Source organism: Canis lupus, chromosome 21 (assembly GCF_003254725.2).
Source record: "Canis lupus dingo isolate Sandy chromosome 21, ASM325472v2, whole genome shotgun sequence".
Lineage (NCBI taxonomy): Eukaryota > Metazoa > Chordata > Mammalia > Carnivora > Canidae > Canis > Canis lupus.
The window spans coordinates 25460560-25482627 of record NC_064263.1 but is presented as its reverse complement, the minus strand read 5'-3'; the positions used below and the strand labels follow the sequence as shown (position 1 = coordinate 25482627).

At 36.4% G+C, this 22068-nt stretch overlaps 1 protein-coding gene and 2 non-coding genes across 8 annotated transcripts in view; all 3 read right to left on the bottom strand.

Annotated features, from left to right (window-relative positions):
• Positions 1 to 22068, bottom strand: part of FCHSD2 (FCH and double SH3 domains 2) — a 333702-nt gene that overhangs the window by 140102 nt on the left and 171532 nt on the right. For all 6 annotated transcript variants that reach the window (XM_035703856.2, XM_049098913.1, XM_025459111.3 and 3 more), the window contains 3 exons: positions 9001 to 9134; positions 5266 to 5320; positions 4309 to 4437 (listed from right to left, as the gene is read on the bottom strand). In XM_035703856.2, coding sequence (XP_035559749.1) covers positions 4309 to 4437; positions 5266 to 5320; positions 9001 to 9134 — 318 coding nt within the window. The remainder of the gene's footprint in view (positions 1 to 4308; positions 4438 to 5265; positions 5321 to 9000; positions 9135 to 22068) is intronic.
• On the bottom strand, positions 9461 to 9566 carry LOC112668006 (U6 spliceosomal RNA). Its single transcript, XR_003141387.1, has one exon. It is a non-coding gene; the product is annotated as a U6 spliceosomal RNA (small nuclear RNA).
• LOC112667992 (U6 spliceosomal RNA) lies at positions 14371 to 14479 on the bottom strand. The gene has a single exon (XR_003141373.1). It is a non-coding gene; the product is annotated as a U6 spliceosomal RNA (small nuclear RNA).

Here is a 22068-nt window from a genome sequence, read left to right as displayed (position 1 = left end):
GAAGACAATAAACATCTGTCTAGAAATAAGGTCCTAGTATTAGGGCACCTGGGTGGCTCAGTGGTTGAGTGTTTCCCTGTCCTGGGATCAGAAGGAGTCCTGGGATCAAGTCCCACATTAGGCTTCCCGCAAGGAGCCTGCTTCTCCCTCTGCCTGTGTCTCTGCCTTTCTCTTTGTGTCTCTCATGAATAAATAAATCTCTCTCTAAAAAAAAAAAAAAAAAAAAAAAAAAAAAGGCCTAGTATTAAACTTTTCAAATCCTCATTAGCTGGACATTTCTTCTCTTTTCTACTATGATGCACTGTGCTTCATCCTTCCATATTCAAACCACTAATACACAAGCTATTAAAAATATCATTTACATATTATATGAGAATATGCTAACAAAAAAAGGAATTCTGAAGAACAAATTACCTTACATCCCAGCAGCCAGTAGAACTGCTTACTATTAGATGTGACAAAATCAGTTGTCTGGTTTTCATGACCTAGCAATAGCTTTTTTGTTTTGTTTTAGGGTGGAGTTCAAAAATACATGCCTGATGATATACAGACATAGAACAGTTTATTTACTGTTTTAATCCGTATTGGCATAAGGAATACAAAATATTCATTGGGGAATCTAAGTATTTGTTTTTAGATACTGACATGATCTTACTCTTTGTAATAACTAGAACAGGGGAGAAATTGCAGTTTTAAATTATTAATTTTATTCTACAGTCCTCTCAGAATTTATGATATTCACAGTAGGCTACTACTAATTATATTCATTTTTATCATCAAGAAGATTGGAATGGAATGTAGGAAAAAAACATAGTGTAATATATAGTAAAGAACTCAGGCTCTGAAGACACAGAATTTTATTTAAGTCCTGGCTATTATATACATATTCACTGAACCTCACTGAGGCTCTGCTATCTGATTTGTAAAACAGGGATAATGATATTTAGCTCAAAAGGTGTTATGAAAACTAAATGAAAGAATGTATTTAAAGAATCTAGACAGAGTACCTGGCCATGTTAGCTCCCAACAGTTACTACACTCTAACTCTCAGGCATTTAAGGTCTCTTCTACACTTTTTTTCTACTTTTAACCTAAGAATACAACATTCAAGAAATGTAAGAAAGAAATTGAATAAACAGTTGTTTTGATCCTGAAAAGGCAGGAGGGAATGAGATATCCAAAACCCAGGTGAAAAGATCATCTTTAGATAGGAGGAACAACTCTTCTGTTGAGGTTCCTTGGAGGAATCTCGAACATACACGAAAGCAGATAATGAGAAAACAGTGGACTTTCCAATTAATGGCTTTTATTTTCTCTGTAAATTAGGAAGAAACCCACTTGCTAATGTGAAAGAGAAGAGGCAAATTTGAGGTTTGAGATGGAAAAACGTTGAAAAAAGTGCTAAAAATATTAGCAAAAGTGAACCAGGGAAACGTAGTAGATGTCTCACAGTGCTCAGGGTCTATCTGAGACTGGTTCCACATTAATTTATGAACATGAATGTGTTCTGTCTGTTCAAAGATTGTCTTCGGTAGTACCTGGCTACTTAGATGCAGGTACAAAGAAAGAGGTTATCTGGGTTTATCTTGAGTTGGAATTTCATTTATAGGCCAGAGTGCTATTTAAGCAAGGAACTATGAACTCTAACCAGGAAAAAAAATGATAAGGATAATAAACCTAAAGTGATTAGGATAATGCCAGAGTATAAGCAATGAAAAAAAAAAAAGGATAGGTATTAATATTACTAATTAGGGTCCTCTAGCAGTAATTTCATCATTCTAATTTGTAATCATTTCTATGTATTTCTCTCTTCCACCAGACAGAGCTCTTTGAGGATAAAGTGTCTTACTCATCCTTGCTTCTTCCCAAAGTGTAGTCTAGTACTTACCACACTGTAAGTGACTATTAAATGCATATGATTAAATCAATGAATCAAAATCTGCTTCCAAGCTATCCATATAACTTTTTTTTTAAAGATTTTTTTTTTTAAATGAGAGAGAGAGAGAGAGAGAGAGAGAGGCAGAGACACAGGCAGAGGGATAAGCAGGCTCTATGCCAGGAGCCCGATGCAGAACTCGATCCCGGGACTCCAGGATCATGCCCTGGGCCAAAGGCAGGCGCCAAACCGCTGAGCCACCCAGGGATCCCCACATACAACTTTTTAAAAAGATTCTACCTAAGGTATTATAACTTTAGCAACAATTGAGAAAATAAGACATTTCTAAGAAAGGCCCTGAAGGGCCACTGTCCATTCAATGATAGAAACTTACTAAGTAGCTAACAATATGATTGATGACAGTTTTCCAATACTGCAGACTACAGAATTAACATAAGGAAGAAAATGAATTAATATACACACAACATGAAAACTGAGAATATACTTGTCTGTTTTTAGGAGACAAAAGAGGACTCCTGTCTCTATTTTTATCATACCAGTACCTTGCAATGTCTCATGAAATGAGTAATCTGAAGCATAACATGCCCAATGCTGATCAAATATCTGCATTAAGACTTTGAAGCAAGTTCAAAAATATATAATCTGAGAGCTGGCCAGGCCCATTAACTCCCTTTTTGTTTCGGGCAGAGGGCACGAAATAATACCCAAAATAATACCTTTCCCAGTTTAATCAAAGACTACAGGGCTTTATTAAGAAATAATTCTTTTTTTGGCTCTGGATTCAATTTAAAAAACAGATTTTATTTTGGTTGCTGCCTCAACTATATGTTCAATTTAATGTATTCAAAGGGGAAATATATTGTTAACAGCTTTAACAGACAGTATACAGAGAATCACAACTTTAAGTGTGAGTTGTCTAAGACTGAGTATACATATATATTTCCCTAGAGAAACCACATTATAATGGGAGGCCAATTCTCTAGTTGGTTCCTATAAATCTGAAGCACCATGTAACACCTAATAAGGTACTAAAATGCCTAAACCTCTAGGTCCAACATATTAGGGGAAAATGTATGCTGAATTCTCATCTGGGGTGTCAAAACAATCCCCTGTCTCTCTTACCACGTGTACTCTAACCAGTAGAATTCTGAACAGGATAGAAGCTAGGAAAACAGGAGTTCAGGCAATATCGAAAAACGAAAGAAAAAATTTTGCAACTGGATACTTCTTAGCCCAGTTTGACGCTCTGTATCACTCCTGTTTTTCCCTGAAGATACCAGGAAATGTCCTGTCTACTTTTGAGGAAAGAACTTATGTATTTTCTAGACAGAATTTATCTCTTTCCTAGAAGCCACAGTAGGAAAAAAGAGCACCTACTCCTGTTACATCCCCATTCTCAATGCTTACGGTTTGTAAAGCAATTAATTCAATTAATGTGTCTTGATAGTAAGAACAATCTGCTTGAAAAGGATGAGTTGAAAATACAAGAGAAAGATAAAATAATCAAATGTTTGGGTCCTCGAGAAGCCAGGAGAAAATGAGACACACTCTATGTAGAAATTGTATACCAGAAATGGGGGTAGCCCAGGTGGCTCTGCAGTTTAGTGCCGCCTTCAGCCCAGGGCGTGATCCTAGAGACCCGGCATCGAGTCCCACGTCAGGCTCCCTGCATGGAGTCTGCTTCTCCCTCTGCCTGTGTCTCTACCTCTCTCTCTCTCTCTCTCTGTGTCTCTCATGAATAAATAAATAAATAAAATCAAAAAAAAAAAAAAAAAGAAGAAGAAGAAGAAAGAAAAAGAAATTGTATACCAGAAATAGTGGAAATCTGGTAGTAGGTTATAAAGGTTTTCTTTTTCACCACTTTCCTTTTACTTCAGTGAAAAATAAAGATACATATATATGTATAAACAGACAAAAACCAATAATAAGTTTGAGTACCCAAGAAAGTGTAATATGATCTATCTATACTTCAGTGTTAACTACGGTAGAGACATTTTCATATAACTACTAAATATTTTCTCTTCTCATGGGTACCTCCAAAGCATAAAACATTAACGTACAAGTTTATATATCAATTAAAGATAAAATTATGAAATTAAAAAAAATCTAAGCTTCAAAAAAATAATCCTATTTTCTATCTTATATATTGATAACCATTATACAGCAAATATCTGCCACTGCTAGAGACTAATATAGTTAGTCCTTTACTGTGATCTGGCTTTAAATACTTTCTTACATTAAGAATTAATTCAGAATTACCTGAAAGAGAAGTTACACAAACAATATTAACTTCAATGAACTACAAGGAAGCCTGGTTGCTCTTCTACAGAGTCTACCTATCTAATAGTCAACTCATGAGTTGTTTTTGTCTTTAATGAAACAAATGACCACAGATATAAAGGCTGTATTACCTTCATAATGTTAACTAAATCTGTTTGATAGTAGCGATCCTGGTGTGCATTTGCGGCTGCTAATGTAAGAAGGTAATCATTCCTTGCATGGGTAGCTTTAGAATTACATTCAGATCGCCGGGCTTTTAACTGAAACATAGTAATAAGAGAAAAAAATCATTGCAAACTGACATTGTACTGTATAATATATGAGGATACCATTTTTAGCTGGCAATTAATGGCTCCCTGACAAGAGGAAAGATAACCATGTGAATATTTATTCACATATAAAAATATTCATTACTATTTAGTTGAAGAATTACATGGTGAGAATGTTTTCACATATTTGTTATTTATACTTAACATACTCCCAAAGCTCCTCAGAAAACTTCAAAGTATTTTGCTCCTTTTATTCAGATGGGAAAATAAAGGCTCCCAAATTAAGTGCCTTTTCTTTAAAGACATGGGTAAATCTGTTGGAGTTAGAATATCTTTTTTAAAAAATTAGCACTCCTCATGTGCTAAAAGAACTTCATGCTAGTTAGAATCCTGGCAGATCGCTAAACTTACTTAACAGGTATTCTACAGCTTGAGGGTCCCAGAGGAAAAATCTCACTTGCATCTGATTCGGAATATCTGCTCAGTGGTGTAAATCTGAATGAAATAGATTCTGTAGATCTCTAAAGCCCATGGACTAGTCTTTTGGACTAAGAGTTATAGACAACAGACTACCTAAGCAGGTAAGATACAGAAACCTATCTCTACCGCAATCTTGAGAAGCAAGCAGTACCCAAAGTGCTGACATCTAGGTGAAAAACTCATATGAATTGGGAAGGAAACTTCTTCTCTAAGTTAATGACTTAAAAATGTTTCTCTAAATTAGGTGGAAATAATTGCCTTCAACCCTCAAAAAAACCTCAATTCTTTCTTAATAAGCTAAGGTTTCTCAATTGTGAAATATAGTTTTCAAAAACTCACCTTTACACTTGCCTTCTGTAAACTGATTCTTGATTGAAAAAGGCTAAGTTTAGATCTATAATAAAACAAAATACAGTATGTTTAATAAGTTATCAAATTACATCATATTAAACTTATTAAGTATAATTCCAAATTTTGGAATTTGGAACAGTGACACTGTTCCACAATGCTATTCCAAAAGAGAACTAAAAAATGGAAAACCAAGAGCAATGATTATTTTCCTTTATTTTACTATAGGAAGAATATTTCAGTGCAACAGGAAATATTGGGATATTTAATAAAAAATATTCTGAATGACAAAAATACAATTTGACAAATATATTGGTATTTCCTAATAAACAAGAGCCACCAAACTATAAGTTACTCTCTGTATCATATAATTACACACACTTTAGTTCCTACAAGAAAGCTTAAAGAAACCTAGGGATAACCAATCTATGGAGCCAAAAATTAGCAGGCTTTTAGGGCCATCTGCAATAGGACGTCACAACATCTGCAATTCAACCTACAGTATGATATTAGGCTCTTGAAAGCCCTTAATTCCATTATTTCTCCCATTAAATTTCTTCCTGTTTGGGTCCTTGTGTGCTCCCTCCAATTTTAACATACTACTTGAAACACAGCGAGAAAGTCCTTGGACTCTCTGCCCTATATGATTTTGTTCTGTTTAATCTTTTCCCATTCTGATGCCCTTATTTCCTCCAATCCCTTTCAGTTTGGGAAAGAAACCATAATCTAACAATCAAGAGTTAAAATATGCTGGTTTTACCCAAACAGCTAGAGATAACCAGAAGGAGAAAGTCAACAGACAAACAGTAAGGAATAACAACACTCTCACAACCAGTGATTTTTGAAGCTGCAATATTTGTCTTGACTGCAGTGTCATGGTGATTACCATGGGAGAATTCAGTTCATGTGCTGGAAGCTATGCCATAATACAAAGTAAAGCTGCAGACCACCTGGGAATGTAGGGTGGAACAAACAAGTCTCTGCAGAGCAAATTCAAGGAGGATAGCAAAAACAGCCTATCATCTTTCTAACAAAAGAGAAACAATCAGGGACATACACTAATGCATCCTAACTACTTCCCCACTGGTAAAAAAAAAAAAAAAGGAGTTCAATATACTCCTGTTATTTTCTACCTTGCCATATTCATATTTCCTGGGGGTTTTGTCTGTTTTTATTAATCAGATTCCTATTCATTTTGATCTAGAAAAGGCTACAAACTTTTAAATTTGAGAAAGCCTGTTCAAGATTAACAAAGACTGCTTGGGGTATTTTTAATTCTCTCTCTCTCTCCTCTCTCTCTCTCTTTTTTTGTAGTCATTATCCAAATAGTCTGAATTGCACCTGAATTTTCAGATATAAGGTTTTAAGTTCCTGGTTTCTGTTTCATTTGCTAATCCTCATAGAATTCTTGTGTAGTATTTAAGAAGGTATTAGTAACAGATAAAATAATACAGTTCCTATGCTCTTAGTAATAGATACAGTTCCTATGTAGATCATAATCTACAACAAATGAGATATATACAGATAGTGAATTGTACTGCACACTCCTCCTCCTCACCTACTTCCAAATGTTAACGCTCCTTAGGACCCCCAACTTAATTTCTCATCTTATATATGATTTCATCTCTATAACCATCCTCTGATAGGTAACCAACCCCCAAAGTAAGATCTTTATGCCCAGATTCTCATCTGAGAGTTAGACATAAGATTCCTTACTAAAACAAAAAACAAAACAAAACAAAGCAAAAAAAGACTCCTTACTAAATTTATTCACCTCAATGTCCCACAGGCTCTTCAGAACCTGAATATCCAAAATGGAACCCATTCTTCCTTTCAAAAAGTATCCCTCTTCTTTTTTACACTCTCTTCAATGTGCACATTTCACCATCTATTAAATCATCTAAAACTACACGTGGTCCAGTCTTCATTTCCCCTTCCTGATCTTTTTTTCTCACTTCTTCTATAAAGGTTTCCTTTCTCATTAGGCAAAATTAATCTATTTCCTATGCTTACAAAGCAGTGTTTGTGAAATAGTGAAAGCAGTGTTTTCATACAACTACAGTAAACATATTAATTACTACTTGAATGACTTTAGGCACTTAATTTCTTTGAGTTTACTGTGAATAAACAAATCATAAAGTTACTTTTAAACACACTTGTACTTAATTCTAGGCTTTAAATTTCTTAAGGATGCAAAGATTATCTTACTCATCTCTGTACCCATGGTACCCAATATAATTATTCAATAAATATTTAGAGAGTGAATGAAGATAAAGAGCATTTTACTCTGTAATTGAATGAATTTTCCAGAAAAGTTACACATTGAAATAAACTGTCTAATTTGCTGTAACCCCTTTGAATTTGGGTCATACTAGAAGGCAGTGTTTTGCAATCAGCATCTGTGAAGTAGACCCTGTCAAATCCACACTTCTTAGGAACAGCCTGCAATTGTCCTCATTTTGACTGTGGGCCTTGGCTAAAGTAGGTATTTATATATGCTCTACAGATCTGTCAACTCCCTGTTCTAGAATCCTTGAGAGTTTTAAAAAACAAATTCCTAAAAACCACATGACAGGAAATTCCTATTGGAGATCATCTAACATCTAAGATCTTCAGGTCTTACTGGAAAGATGGGTTCACTGACTCTATGAAAGTATGGGAAATATTTGTATGCTCACAAAAATAAAATAATAAAGACAATAAACTAAATTAGGGGAATATTAAATATGTTTTCCAGTAATGTTAAGTACTTTAGAAGTATTCATTTACTATACTATATAAATGTATATACTAGATGTATATACTATACATCTAGTCCTTGGTACTAAATAAACTTTTGAGGAAACCCTAAATTTTCACAAGATGCTTATGAGATTGCTTAACTTCCTGTAGATAAAAACATATTAGAAAGAATCCTCCCCCCGCCCCCAACTGGCTGCTAGCCTGTTCAAGTGTTCATAACCTCTCTGATTTCATGACTAGGAGTTTTATAGAGTCCGAGATTGCGCTAAATGGGAATCTCAGCTTTCCTAACAAACCTCTTTCAAATCCCATTCTATGACACAGGTTTATTTTTTCTCAAAACCTTTTTTCCTTTCCTTGTCATAGCTAAAATCTGTATTTCTCACTTTAAATATCTTTTTATTACCAATTGCCAGTTCCTTCTTTTTCTAATTATTCTTGAAATAGAGGACTTATGATTCACATATATTAAAAGTAAAATTCACACAGTTGCTAAAGCATACATTAAAAAAGTATATATATTAGAATTTCACATAAGAGATAAATTGTGCCAGGGGCAGGATTTCTATACTGAGGTCAGTGCTCTTATTTATTTGACATGTCCAAGGTGCCTTCAATGGCATACTGAGGATCAGGGATTTCCAACAACAATGGATTTAGAGTCTAGCATGAAAAAAATGAGGCTTTTAAACCCTGATATTCAGACACCAGAGCAACTTCAACCAGCTTTTGCTAAGTTTTCAATACAATGTTCATTTGGCCTTTTTCCTTTTCAAAATTCAATTTAATGTAAAAACTGATCAAATATTCTCATTTTGCTATATTCAAATGAGATCAGCCAATATAAAAGAAAAATTTATAGGTCTGATGAAACCAACATAACCTAAGAATGAGTCCATGTCCTATATTAACAGAAAACAAAGTATTGGCAAAAATAACATTTATTTGCATAATTACTTTTTTCAGAAATGCTAAAACACATACTTTGCCTCGATGTCAGCTTTCTCTCGTACTGCATGAGCCATCTGTTCAGTCTCAAAGTACTTCTTTTTGCCTTTAGCTAAATCTTTCACTGTCTCCTGTAATTCAGTTTGGATCTTTGTCAACTGGTCCACACACTGTAAAATACAAAGTAGAATTATTATGATATTAGTTTTCAGGTTTACTGGTAATGAATTTGTCCTAAGGACTATGCACTATGCCCTCAGGATGGAAACCCAGGAGAAAAATCAGCACTTTTAGTCTCCTTCAAACTGCAAATTAAAATCCAGTGAACAGCTGGTACTCCCATCTCAAGTAATGTATTGAATAGTGTCCCAGTTTGCTTAACAACTCTGCTTTGAGAAATAACCTCAGTGCTGCTGAAGAATGACATTGAGGTAAGGCATAAGGAGAGCAACAATGAAAATGCTTTTATCGTTGGATATATCATGGCACTGAAGGCAAAGGAATAAAGCAATTCTGTATTTCTTCATAATCTTTGGGCAGAGGCCACGCTAATCTTCTCTGTAATATTCCAGTTTTAGTATATGTGCTGCCAAAGTGAGCACTCTTCAAAATTTTAATAAAGTCTCTATATGTTTGGGAAATGATGGTGCAAAGGGTACCAAAGAATTCTGCTTTGGGAAAAGAGTGTAATCTGTCAAGTCTGACATAAGTCCAAGATGAAGAAAAGAAGAAACCCAGGTACCATGTAATAATTACTACTCAAAATTACTGCCAACTCAATTCTTTGGATATACATACACATTCTGGGAGAAGGGACAGATACAATTAATTCAAAGAAATTGTTTTTTAAGATTTTATTTACTTATTTATGACAGACACACACAGAGAGAGAGAGAGAGAGAGGCAGAGACACAGGCAGAGGGAGAAGCAGGCTCCATGCAAACAGCCCGATGCGGGACTCAATTCCGGGACTCCAGGATTACGTCCTGGGCCGAAGGCAGGCGCAAAACTGCTGAGCCACCCAGGGATCCCCAAAAGAAATGTTTAATTGATAAATTCTTATAACATACTGGGACCAAAATAACATTGCTTTGGATATCCAAAGGGGAAACACTTTTCCCAGTCTGAAATAAACCAATGCAAAGTTTCACCAGCCTGAGGCCAATCCAGGAAGTCTCCACTGAAAAACTTCTGAGCCTGTAACAGTATTTGGAGGAGACTGACAAAAGATCAGCAAAGCAAGAGGAGATATTGGTGAGGAACTATTGTGGCAGGCTGATTAGCATGGAGTAGAGCGAAGACATTGGAATAGGAAGGATAAAGCGCAATTAAACTTATATGTGTGACATACAGGCTAGAGTTTCCCAGAAATTGTTGGATGTTAAGAAAAGGACTACTCTATAGGAAGTGAAAAACCTAGAGGGCTCCCTATGAGCATATTTAATGAACACTTAACAAGTGACAGGCTGTAAATAAAGGGTTAAAAAAAAAAAAAAAACTTCACTTCTTTCTCTTCTGCGTGAAAAATGGACCCTTGCTTAACTTTCTACATCTATGTTTCAACAGAAATCTGATGAAAACACAACATCAACTGTGTTATTTGGCAATACTGCTTATGAACCTTGATAGGCAAAATGCATCAATCTGGAAGAAAGTACAAATGAACTATAAATGTCCTGATGACTTTGGGCTTCTGAGAGTATGGTAATTCCTGTATCAGGACATGTCCTTTGCAGAGACCTTGGAAGCTCTGTTGTAATAAATAAATAAATAAAGTTTAATAAAAGCTTTTAGTCTCCTTTAGGGCCTGTGGCTACCCCTGGACATGTGAGTCTCATTCTTTTGCCCCAGACCTTTCACCTGAAGAACCAAACAGAATAACTGTGGTTGGCCATGTAGACTGAGGTATACACTGGTGGGAGGACTAATTCTACTAGTGCTGGATGCTGCCCTGCTTGTTAACTATGTTCCCTGTTCTAATGTACGTCTACATAAACCTCATGCCAGGCATGGGATAATCATGACAGTCTCAATGTTTTGTTACACTTAAGAAAACTCCCTATGAGTACACACAGGCAGAATGCACTAAGTTTAGTACTTTATAAATATTATCACATTTACTCCTCCAAATGACTCCAGTAAAAGTATTCATATTAGTCCCATTTTAAGATGAGAAAATACAAGGAGCCTGAATGGCTCAGTTGGTTGAATGTTTGACTTTTGATTTTGGCTTGAGTTGTGATCTTGGGGTCATGAGATCGAGTCTTACATCTGGATCTACGTTCAGTGCAGGGTCTGCTTGGAATTCTTTCTCTCCCTCTGTACCTCCCCCCAGCTTGTGCACGCACATGCTTTCTCTCAAATAAATAACATCTTAAAAAAAAAAAAAGATGAGGAAATAGACTTACAGAGGCTAAATAATTTATCCAAAGTCATGCAGTGAGAAAGGGATGTATCACTTACCATGTAACCCACTATAGTACATATCCAAGTTTTGTGACAAATCTCATGTAGAGATACTTTTTATCTTAAAATAGTAAACTTTTTAAAAATTGACACATAATTCACGTATCACTAAATTCACCCTTTTAAAGTGTAAGATTCAGTGGTTTTAGTATATTTATAAGGTTGTACAACCATTATCACTATCTAGTTCCAGAACATTTTCATCACTTGAAAAAAAAAAAAAAACATACCAGTTAGCAGTCACTCCCCATTTCCTTCATTCCTAGTCCCTGAAAACCACTAATCTACTTCCTACCTCTATGAATTTTCTGCATTTCATATCAATGGAATCATATAACATGTGGCTTTATATGTCCCAAGTCTTTCACTTAACATAATGTATTCAGGGTTCGTCTATGTTGTATCATGTATTAACTCTTCATTCCTTTTTGTGGCTGAATAAGATTTCATTGTATAGATATATGAAAATAGGAAGCTTTTATCTTGTAGAAAAATATTCCTTTCTCTTTAATTTTTAATAGTCCTTATCATAAACAAACCTCTTATTTAAATAATAATACCATGAGGGGTGCCTGGTTGGCTCAGTCAGTAGAGCATGTGGCTCTTGATCTCGGGGGCATGAGTTTGGGCCCCACACTGGGCAAAGAGATAACTTAAAAAAAAGGGGGCGGGGATCCCTGGGTGGCTCAGCAGTTTAGTGCCTGCCTTAGACCCAGGGCATGATCCTGGAGTCCCAGGGTCCAGTCCCACATCGGGATCCCTGCATGGGGCCTGCTTCTCCCTCTGCCTGTCTCTGCCTCTCTCTCTCTCTGTGTCTTTCATGAATAAATAAATAAAATCTTTAATAAAATAATAATAACACGACAACTTTACACTCCTACAGAAAACTACTAAACATCTCAATAATGCCACGTTTGCAGGTGTGGAGAGCTAAGAAAGTGTTCCGTGGCTTCAATTAGATATTAAGAACCAAAAACTGTGGCATGGTCTGAAAAATGCAACTATGTTTAATGGGAAAATGAGATGGATTATTTGTTTTGTTTAAATCAATTTTATTGAAATTCAATTAATTAATATATACTGTATTACTAGCTTCAGGGATGGATTTTTTTTTTTTTTTTTTTTTTTTAGGGATGGATTATTTAAAAGAGTCAGGTGTAAAGTATCTATAACCAAAATGTTCATCCAAAACAATAGATTTTGCCCTCAGAAAAACTAATCAATGAAGGGGATGCCCAAGAGCCTCTAATAATTTGAGTGTTTTGAGAGGAAACTAAAAAGACTAGGTCAGGGCTTTTCCTGGGGATTGCAAATCACGTGGCTAGGATCTCAGTATATTCACGCAAGGTGAACACCATGGGTACATGAGAATATATGGGCACATGCATGCACAGACTTACACGAAGCCACTCATTTCTTATTTCCCTATCCTTTGAAGAGTAAGATGTCTCTCTTAGCACTGGGTAACTAAACATCTTATTAAAATTACTTAATTCATTTTCATTTACAAAGGCTATTAATTAAATTGCTTTTTGCATGTGTGACAATGTCAAGGGAGATCTTGTGATAGTTCATAGCTTTAAAAGGATTTCTCAAAAAATGCATCAGAAAACTCAGGGTGACTCTTCTTGTTTTTTCTTTCCCTTTTTATAAGTTTCTTTCCTTTTTTTTTTTTTTTTGGTATAACAGATATTTAATGGAATGTGGTTCCAGTTGGAGACTTTTAATTAGTGTATAAAGCAAATAACACTGGGTGTTATTCTGTATGTTGGTAAATTGAACACCAATAAAAATTATTTTATTTTAAAAAAAGCAAATAAAATGATAATGCTTTATTTATTTTTATTTATTTATTTATGATAGACATAGAGAGAGAGAGGCAGAGACACAGGCAGAGGAGAGGGAGAAGCAGGCTCCATGCCGGGAGCCCGATGTGGGACTCGATCCCGGGACTCCAGGATCGCGCCCTGGGCCAAAGACAGGCGCAAAACCGCTGAGCCACCCAGGGATCCCCAAATGATAACGCTTTAAAATAAAATTATTCTGTATTAAAATGAGAAATAAATTATATGGCAGCAATTATTAAAATGATGATTTGTATTAAAATGTCTCATTTTTATTTTTATTTATTTATTTTTCTTTTTTTTAAATAATAAATTTATTTTTTATTGGTGTTCAATTTAACAACATACAGAATAACACCCATTGCTCATCCCGTCAAGTGTCCCCCTCAGTGCCCGTCACCCATTCACCCCCACCCCCCGCCCTCCTCCCCTTCCACCACCTCTAGTTCGTTTCCCAGAGTTAGGAGTCTTTATCTTCTGGCTCCCTTTCTGATATTTCCTACCCATTTCTTCTCCCTTCCCTTCTATTCCCTTTCACTATTATTTATATTCCCCAAATGAATGAGACCATATAATGTTTGTCCTTCTCCGATTGACTTATTTCACTCAGCACAATACCCTCCAGTTCCATCCACGTTGAAGCAGATGGTGGGTATTTGTCATTTCTAATGGCTGAGTAATATTCCATTGTATACATAAACCACATCTTCTTTATCCATTCATCTTTCGATGGACACCGAGGCTCCTTCCACAATTTGGCTATTGTGGACATATAAACTGCTGCTATAAACATCAGGGCGCAGGTGTCCCGGCATTTCATTGATCTGCATCTTTGGGGTAAATCCCCAGCAGTGCAATTGCTGGGTCGTAGGGCAGATCTATTTTTAACTCTTTGAGGAACCTCCACACAGTTTTCCAGAGTGGCTGCACCAGTTCACATTCCCACCAACAGTGTAAGAGGGTTCCCTTTTCTCCGCATCCTCTCCAACATTTGTGGTTTCCTGCCTTGTTAATTTTTCCCCATTCTCACTGGTGTGAGGTGGTATCTCATCGTGGTTTTGTTTTTTTTGTTTTTTTGTTTTTTTTTTTTTTTTTTTAAAATATGGAACGCTTCACGAATTTGCGTGTCATCCTTGCGCAGGGGCCATGCTAATCTTCTCTGTATCGTTCCAATTTTTTAGTATATGTGCTGCCGAAGCGAGCACTCATCGTGGTTTTGATTTGTATTTCCCTGATGGCAAGTGATGCAGAGCATTTTCTCATGTGCTTGTTGGCCATGTCTATGTCTTCCTCTGTGAGATTTCTGTTTGTATCTTTTGCCCATTTCATGATTGGATTGTTTCTTTACTGTTGAGTTTAATAAGTTCTTTATAGATCTTGGAAACTAGCCCTTAATCTGATACGTCATTTGCAAGTATCTTCTCCCATTCTGTAGGTTGTCTTTTAGTTTTGTTGACTGTATCCTTTGCTGTGCAAAAGCTTCTTATCTTGATGAAGTCCCAATAGTTCATTTTTGCTTTGTTTCTTTTGCCTTCGTGGATGTATCTTGCAAGAAGTTACTGTGGCTGAGTTCAAAAAGGGTGCTGCCTGTGTTCTCCTCTAGGATTTTGATGGAATCTTGTCTCACATTTAGATTTTTCATCCATTTTGAGTTTCTCTTTGTGTATGGTGAAAGAGAGTGGTCTAGTTTCATTCTTCTGCATGTGGATGTCCAATTTCCCCCGCACCATTTATTGAAGAGACTTTCTTCCAGTGGATAGTCTTTCCTCCCTTATCGAATATTAGTTGACCATAAAGTTGAGGGTCCACTCCTGGATTCTCTATTCTGTTCCATTGATCTGTGTGTCCGTTTTTGTGCCAGTACCACACTTCTAAGATACTATTCATCATATAATATTAGATCCACAGCCTGTATGTACAAAGAAGAGATCTCTTGTGTTCCATTCTTCCCTAGCATTCAGCAAATTCATAACCAAATGTTTTCCATTACCCAAATGAGCTATCTTAAGTCAGCGTAATTTGGGCTTTTGTCAAAGGAAAGTGCTCTATACATGGCAAAATACAGGCATAACTTATTTTATTGCACTTTGTTTTATTGTCCTTTGCAGATACTGCATTTTTTACAAATTGATGATCAAGACTTGTGGAAGAAGTAACTGCAGATGTGGTGGAAAGAGCATGAGAACTAGAATTAGAAGTGGGCTGAAGATATGGCTGAATTGCTGCAATCTCATAATAAAACCTGAATGGATGGAAAATTGCTTCTTACAGATGAACAAAGAAAGTAGTTTCCTGAGATGGAATCTATTCCTGGTAAAGACTGTAGAAATGACAACAAAGGATTTAGAATATGTAAACTTAATTAATAAAAGAGGCAGGGTTTGAGAGGACCAACTCCAACTGTGAAAGAAGTTTTACTGTGGGTAAAATGCTATCAAACAGCATCAAATGTGACAGAGAAGTCATCTGTGAAAGGAAGAGTCAATGGATGCAACACACTTCATTGTTGTCTTATTTTAAGAAATTGCCACAACCACCCAACCTTTAGAAACCTGATCAGTCAGCAGCCATCAACATAAAGGCAAGACCCTCTCTCATCAACAAGATTATGACCTACTACTGAAAGATCAGATAATAGTTAGCATTTTTTAGCAATGAAGTATTTCTAAATTAAGGTATGTATATCATTTTTTTTAGACACAGCTACTGCACACTTAATAGACTACAGTACAGTGTAAACGTAACTTTTATTTACCCTGAGAAACCAAAAAATTCATTTGACTCATTTTACTGCAATATTTCCTTTATTGTGGTGGTCTGGAACCAAACCCACAATATTTTTGAGGTATGCTTGCACCAAAAATATTTATTAAATAAAAGTCATCAAACTTAATTTGCAAAGAAAAAGATTACCTAGGATTTATTTTCCAACTTTTAAAATAAATTTCTTCTGTAGGAATCCAGTTTTCTGGGGTGGACTAAGTTATGTACTTAAAAAGAAGCTTAATAATGCCTATATGTTAAGAAAGGACTTGGTTTGGTATAAGCCCAGCTCTTTCCCAAGAGTTATAAGCACTGAGCACTGATAAACACAGAAATAAATGTACACGTTTACATTAAGGCTAAGGGATCATATGAAATGGTAACAAACTTGGATATTAGAATTCTAGTGAAGAAATTGAAAAGTATGATCCCTGAGTATGACACAGATCCTAAGACAGATATATTTGCCAATAACTTAAAGATAGGAATAAAAGTAAAACTAACTTGATCTATGTGTCTGTTTTTGTGCCAGTACCACACTGTATTGATCACAGCTTTGTAATAGAGCTTGAAGTCTGGCACTGTGATGCCCCAGCTTTGGTTTTCTTTTTCTTTTTTTTTAAAGATTTTTAAATTTATTTATTCATGAGAGACATACAGAGAGAGGGAGAGACATAGGCAGAGGGAGAAGCAGGCTCCCCATGCAGAGCCCAATGAGAGACTCAATCCTGGGACTGCGGGATCACACCCTGAGCCAAAGGCAGATGCTCAGCCACTGAGCCACCCAGGTATCCCATGGTTTTCTTTTTCAACACTCCTCTGGCTACTTAGGGTCTTTTCTGGTTCCATACACATTTTAGGATTATTTGTTCCAGCTCTGTGAAAAATGTTGATGGTATTTTGATAGGGATTACATTGAATGTGTAGATTGCTCTGGGTAGCATAGGTATTTTAATAATATTTAATCTTCTAATCCACGAGCATGGAATGTTTTTCCATTTCTTTTTGTCTTCCTCAGTTTCTTTCATGAGTGTTCTGTAGTTTTTATTTTTATTTTTTTAAACAAATTAGATTTATTTATTTTTAAAGATTTTATTTATTTATTCATGAGGTACACAGAGAGAGGGAGAGAGAGGCAGAGACACAGGCAGAGGGAGAAGCAGGCTCCATTCAGGGAGCCTGACGTGGGACTCGATCCCGGGACTTCAGGATCACGTCCTGGGCCGAAGGCAGGCGCTAAACTGCTGAGCCACCCAGGGATCCCCAGTTTTTATTTTTTAAAAGATTTTATTTATTTATTCGTGACAGACACAGAAAGAGAGGCAGAGACATAGAGGAATAGGCAGGCTCCTCAATCCTATGTGGGATTTGGTCCTGGTATCGGGATCACGCCCCAAGCCAAAGGTAGACGCTCAACCACTGAGCGTCCAGCGGGTCCCTGTTCTGTAGTTTTTAGAGTACAGATCCTTTACCGCTTTGGTTAGGTTTATTCCTAAGTATCTTATGGTTTTAGGTGCAATTGTAAATAGGATAGACTCCTTAATTTCTCTTTCTTCAGTCTCATTGTTATGTATACAAATGCAACTGATTTCTGTGTATTGATTTTATATCCTGCCACATTGATGAATTCCTGTACCAGTTCTAGCAATTTTGGGGTAGAGTCTTTTGGGTTTTCCATGTAAAGTATTATGTCATCTTTGAAGAGTGAGGATTTGTCTTCTTCTTTGCCAATCTGAATGCCTTTCATTTCTTTTTGTTGTCTGACTGTCAAAGCTTGGACTTCTAGTACTATGTTGAAAAACAGTGGTGATAGTGGGCATCCCTGTTGTATTCCTGAATGTAGGGGAAAAGCTTTCAATGTTTCCCCATTGAGAATGATATTCACTGTGGGCTTTTCATAGATGGCTTTTATGATCTTGAGGTATGTTCCCTTTATCCCCTACCCTGTGGAAAGTTTTAATCAAGATAGGATGCTGTGCTTTGTCAAATGCTTTTTCTACATCAATTGAGAGGATCTTGTCCTTTCTTTTATTAATGTGATCTATCATGTTGATTGATTTGCAAATGCTGAATCACTCTTGCAGCCCAGGAATAAATCCCACATGGTCATGGTGATTAATCCTTTTAATGTACTGCTGGATCCTACTGGCTAGTATTTTGGTGAGAAATTTGGCATCTATGTTCATCAGGGATATTGGTCTGTAATTCTCCCTTTTGATGGGGTTTTTGTCTAGTTTTGAACTATTGGAACTTTATCAAGATAAAAAACTTCTGCACAGCAAAGGAAACAATCAACAAAACTAAAAGGCAACCTACAAATGGGAGAAGACATTTACAAGTGACATATGAGATAAAGGGCTAGTATCCAGGACCTATAAATAACTTCTCAAACTCAACACCCAAAAAACAAATAATCCAGTCCAGAAATAGGCAAAAGACATGAATAGACATTTCTCCAAAGAAGACATACAAATGGCAAAGAGACACATGAATAAATGCTCAGCGGCACTCAGTATTAGGGAAATACAAATCAAAATCACAATGAGATACTACCTTGCACCAGTCAGAATGGCTAAAATTAACAAGACAGGAAACAATAAATGTTGGCAAGGATGCAGAGGATACACTGTTGGTAGGAACACAAGCTGGTGCAGCCACTCTGGAAAACAGTATGGAGGTTCCTCAAGAAGTTAGAAATAGAGCTACTCTACAACCCAGCAATTGCACTACTAGGTCATTACCCAAAGACACAAAGGTCTTGGTCTCACAAAGGTAGTGATCTCAAAGGTTACCGCACCCCAATGTTCAGAGCAGCAATGTCCACAACAGCCAAACTGTAGAGCCCAGGTGTCCATCAACAGATAAATGGATAAAGAAGATATATATACACACACAATGGAATATTATTCAGCCATCAGAATGAATACTTACCATTTACATCAATGTGGATGGAACTTGAGGGTATTATGCTAATCAAAATAAGTCAGTCAGAGAAAGACAATTATCATATGTTTCACTCATATGTGGAATATAAGAAACAGCTCAGAGGATCACAGGGTAAGGGAGGGAAAGCTGACTAGGAATTCATTAGGGAGAAAATCCATGAGAGACTCAACTATAGGAAACAAACTGAGGGTTGCTGGTGGAAAGGTGGGTGGGTGGATGGGGTAATTGGTGATGGGCATTAAGGAGGGCACGTGATGTGATGAGCACTGGGTATTACATGAAACTGATAAATTACTAAACACTAAATATGGAACTAATGATGTACTACATGCTAACTAGATTAAAAAAAAAAAAGTAAACGTAAGTTGAGCCAATACATTACAGCCTGACAGATTAGTAGGTTCTCTGACCCAGTAGTCATACCCTGTAAATTCATCCTAAGAAAATAACTTCAAAGAAAAAAAGTTAAATTTTTATTGTAGACTTAGTGATAATGTCCAAAAACAGAGTTATGATTTCTTTGAAGATTTTTATTCATTTGAGAGAGAGAGAGAGAGAGCACGAGTGAGGGGGACAGGCAGAAGGAGAGTGAGAAGCAGACTGCCTGCTGAGCCAGGAGCTCGATGTGGGGCTTGATCCCAGGACCCCAGAGATCATGACCTGAGCCCAATGCAGACCATCTGAGCCACCTACGTGCCCCCGGAGGTATGAGTTTTAAAAGTGGAATAAATTAAAAATTCATTCAGAAATAAAAAATAATAGGGGCACCTGGGTGACTCAGTCAGTTAAATGTCCAACTCTTGATCTCAGCTCAGGTCTTGATCTCAGGGTTGTGAGTTTAAGCCCCACATTGGGCTCCATGCTGGACATGAAGCCTACTTAGAAAAAAATAAATAAACATAAAGGTTTATAAACATGAAAAATTAATTAGGAAATGGGAAAGAATGATGAATATAGGATATCACAAAAAGTGATCAATGTATTAATAACAACTATTACAAAAACTAAGAAGGTAAAAGGAGTAAAGGAATTAGGTAGTCTATCAAGGCAAAGGGTGTATGTATTTTTCTGTGAACCTTTTCAAATATTAAACTTCAAGTGTTTTTAAAAGATTACATAGGGTTTGGAATTAGGAAGTAGTGTGTTCGGGGCACCCCGGGTGGCTCAGCAGTTTGGCGCCGCCTTCAGCCCGGGGTGTGATCCTGGAGACCCAGGATCAAGTCCCATGTTGGGCTCCCTGCATGGAGCCTGCTTCTCCTCTGCCTGTGTCTCTGCCTCTCTCTGTGTGCGTCTCTCATGAATAAATAAATAAAATCTTAAAAATAAAAAGAAAAGGAAGTAGTATTTTCCAGTTCCTGCTCTGTTATTTACTACTAAGTCTCTGTAACATTTTTTAGCCCTGGTTTTATCATATGTAAAATAATAATAGTTATATTATAATATAAACTATATTACAATAATATAACTTACATACCTGATAAGTAAATATGAAAATCAAATGAGACTATAATCGATACAGTAGCAGTTTATAAACTCTGAAGTGCTATCCAATGTAAATCCCAACTATTTCAAAGGAATTGTATACACATGAGAAAAATATGGACTAAAGTGTTTCTAAATAATTTTAAGAATGATGGATGTTAGCTGGACTTATTGTGATCATTTTTGCAATATATGCAAAAATCAAATCATCACATTATATACCTGAAATTAATATTATGTCAATTTACCTCAACTTTTTAAAAATAACAAATGCTTGAGATTATTGTAGCTCATGATTTAGAAAAAGCTATGATGATATAACTCTCATTCTAATCTACACAATGGTGAGATGCTTTATAATTGTAATATGCTTGGATTTATCCCCAAGTATTAGAAAATTGTCAAAATAGAAAAAGTTTTTAAAAGAACATGAGCATTAAAATGTTAACAGAGGGAAAATTTTAAGTCAAACTTGGTTGTGATAATGATGGAACAAGTTGTTTCAGACTACCTTCATCTAGGTTGGAAACTGAAACTTAGACAAAATAGATTTTTAAAAGCTGCCAGCACTAGAGGTGCCTGGGTGGCTCAGTTGGTTAGGCGTCTACACCTTTGGCTTGGGGTGTCATCCTGGGGTTCTGGGATCCTGGGATTCTGTTGTTCTCTCTCTCTCAAATAAATGGATAAAATCTTAAAAAAATAAAAATAAATAAAAGCTGCCTGCAGTAAAGAAGAGTTAATACACACTGGACTTATGAGACTGTGATATCTGGAAGAAGGGAAGCACAGCTAGGTAAGCTCTATACTTAAGGTGACTTTCTTCCTTAGGTCATTTGTTGAATCAGGGTACAAAGAAACAGGCATTATTTTTTATTTTTTATTTTTTAAGATGTTACTTATTTATTCATGAGAGACATAGTGAAAGAGAAGCAGAGACATAGGGAGAGAGAGAAGCAGGCTCCATACAGGGAGCCCGATGTGGGACTCAATCCTGGGACTCCAGGATCACGCCCTGAGTCAAAGGCGTCTCAACCACTGAGCCATCCAGGCGTCCCTAGAAACAGGCATTCTTACTAGACTGGGCAAACAGTGGTTGAAGTTTAAGAATGCTGAAAGAGTAGAAACCTGAGAGGCTAAGATCTGGAAAGAAGGGTGCTACAGAGAAGCAAGACCAAAGATCTCTATGCAATTTCCCTCTGAGTCATCAGCTGACTTCTAAATGGCATGTATGGGTGAAACTCAAAGAAATCTAGTAAAAAACAGTAGCTGAAAGGCTAATGAGCTGAGCAGTTACCAGAGGATCATAGCAGCTACAAGATGTTGAAAGAAGAACTGGAGTCAAGTCTTATCAAAGTAGAAGAATTTCGGTAGGCCCCCACCATGTTCAGTTAAAATCCTAGAAATAGGGACAAAGGTGAAATATGCCAGTCTTAAGAAAGACTAAAACCAGACCCTAACAGAATCAAGGGGATTTGACAGTATTCTATTTGCCTGCCAGAAAACTTTAACTCTTTGGAATGTCCAACATTGTGAAGCATACTAAAACAGTTGACGCTAATAACCAAAAACCAAGAGAAACAGTAAACGACAGAGGGCTTTAGCG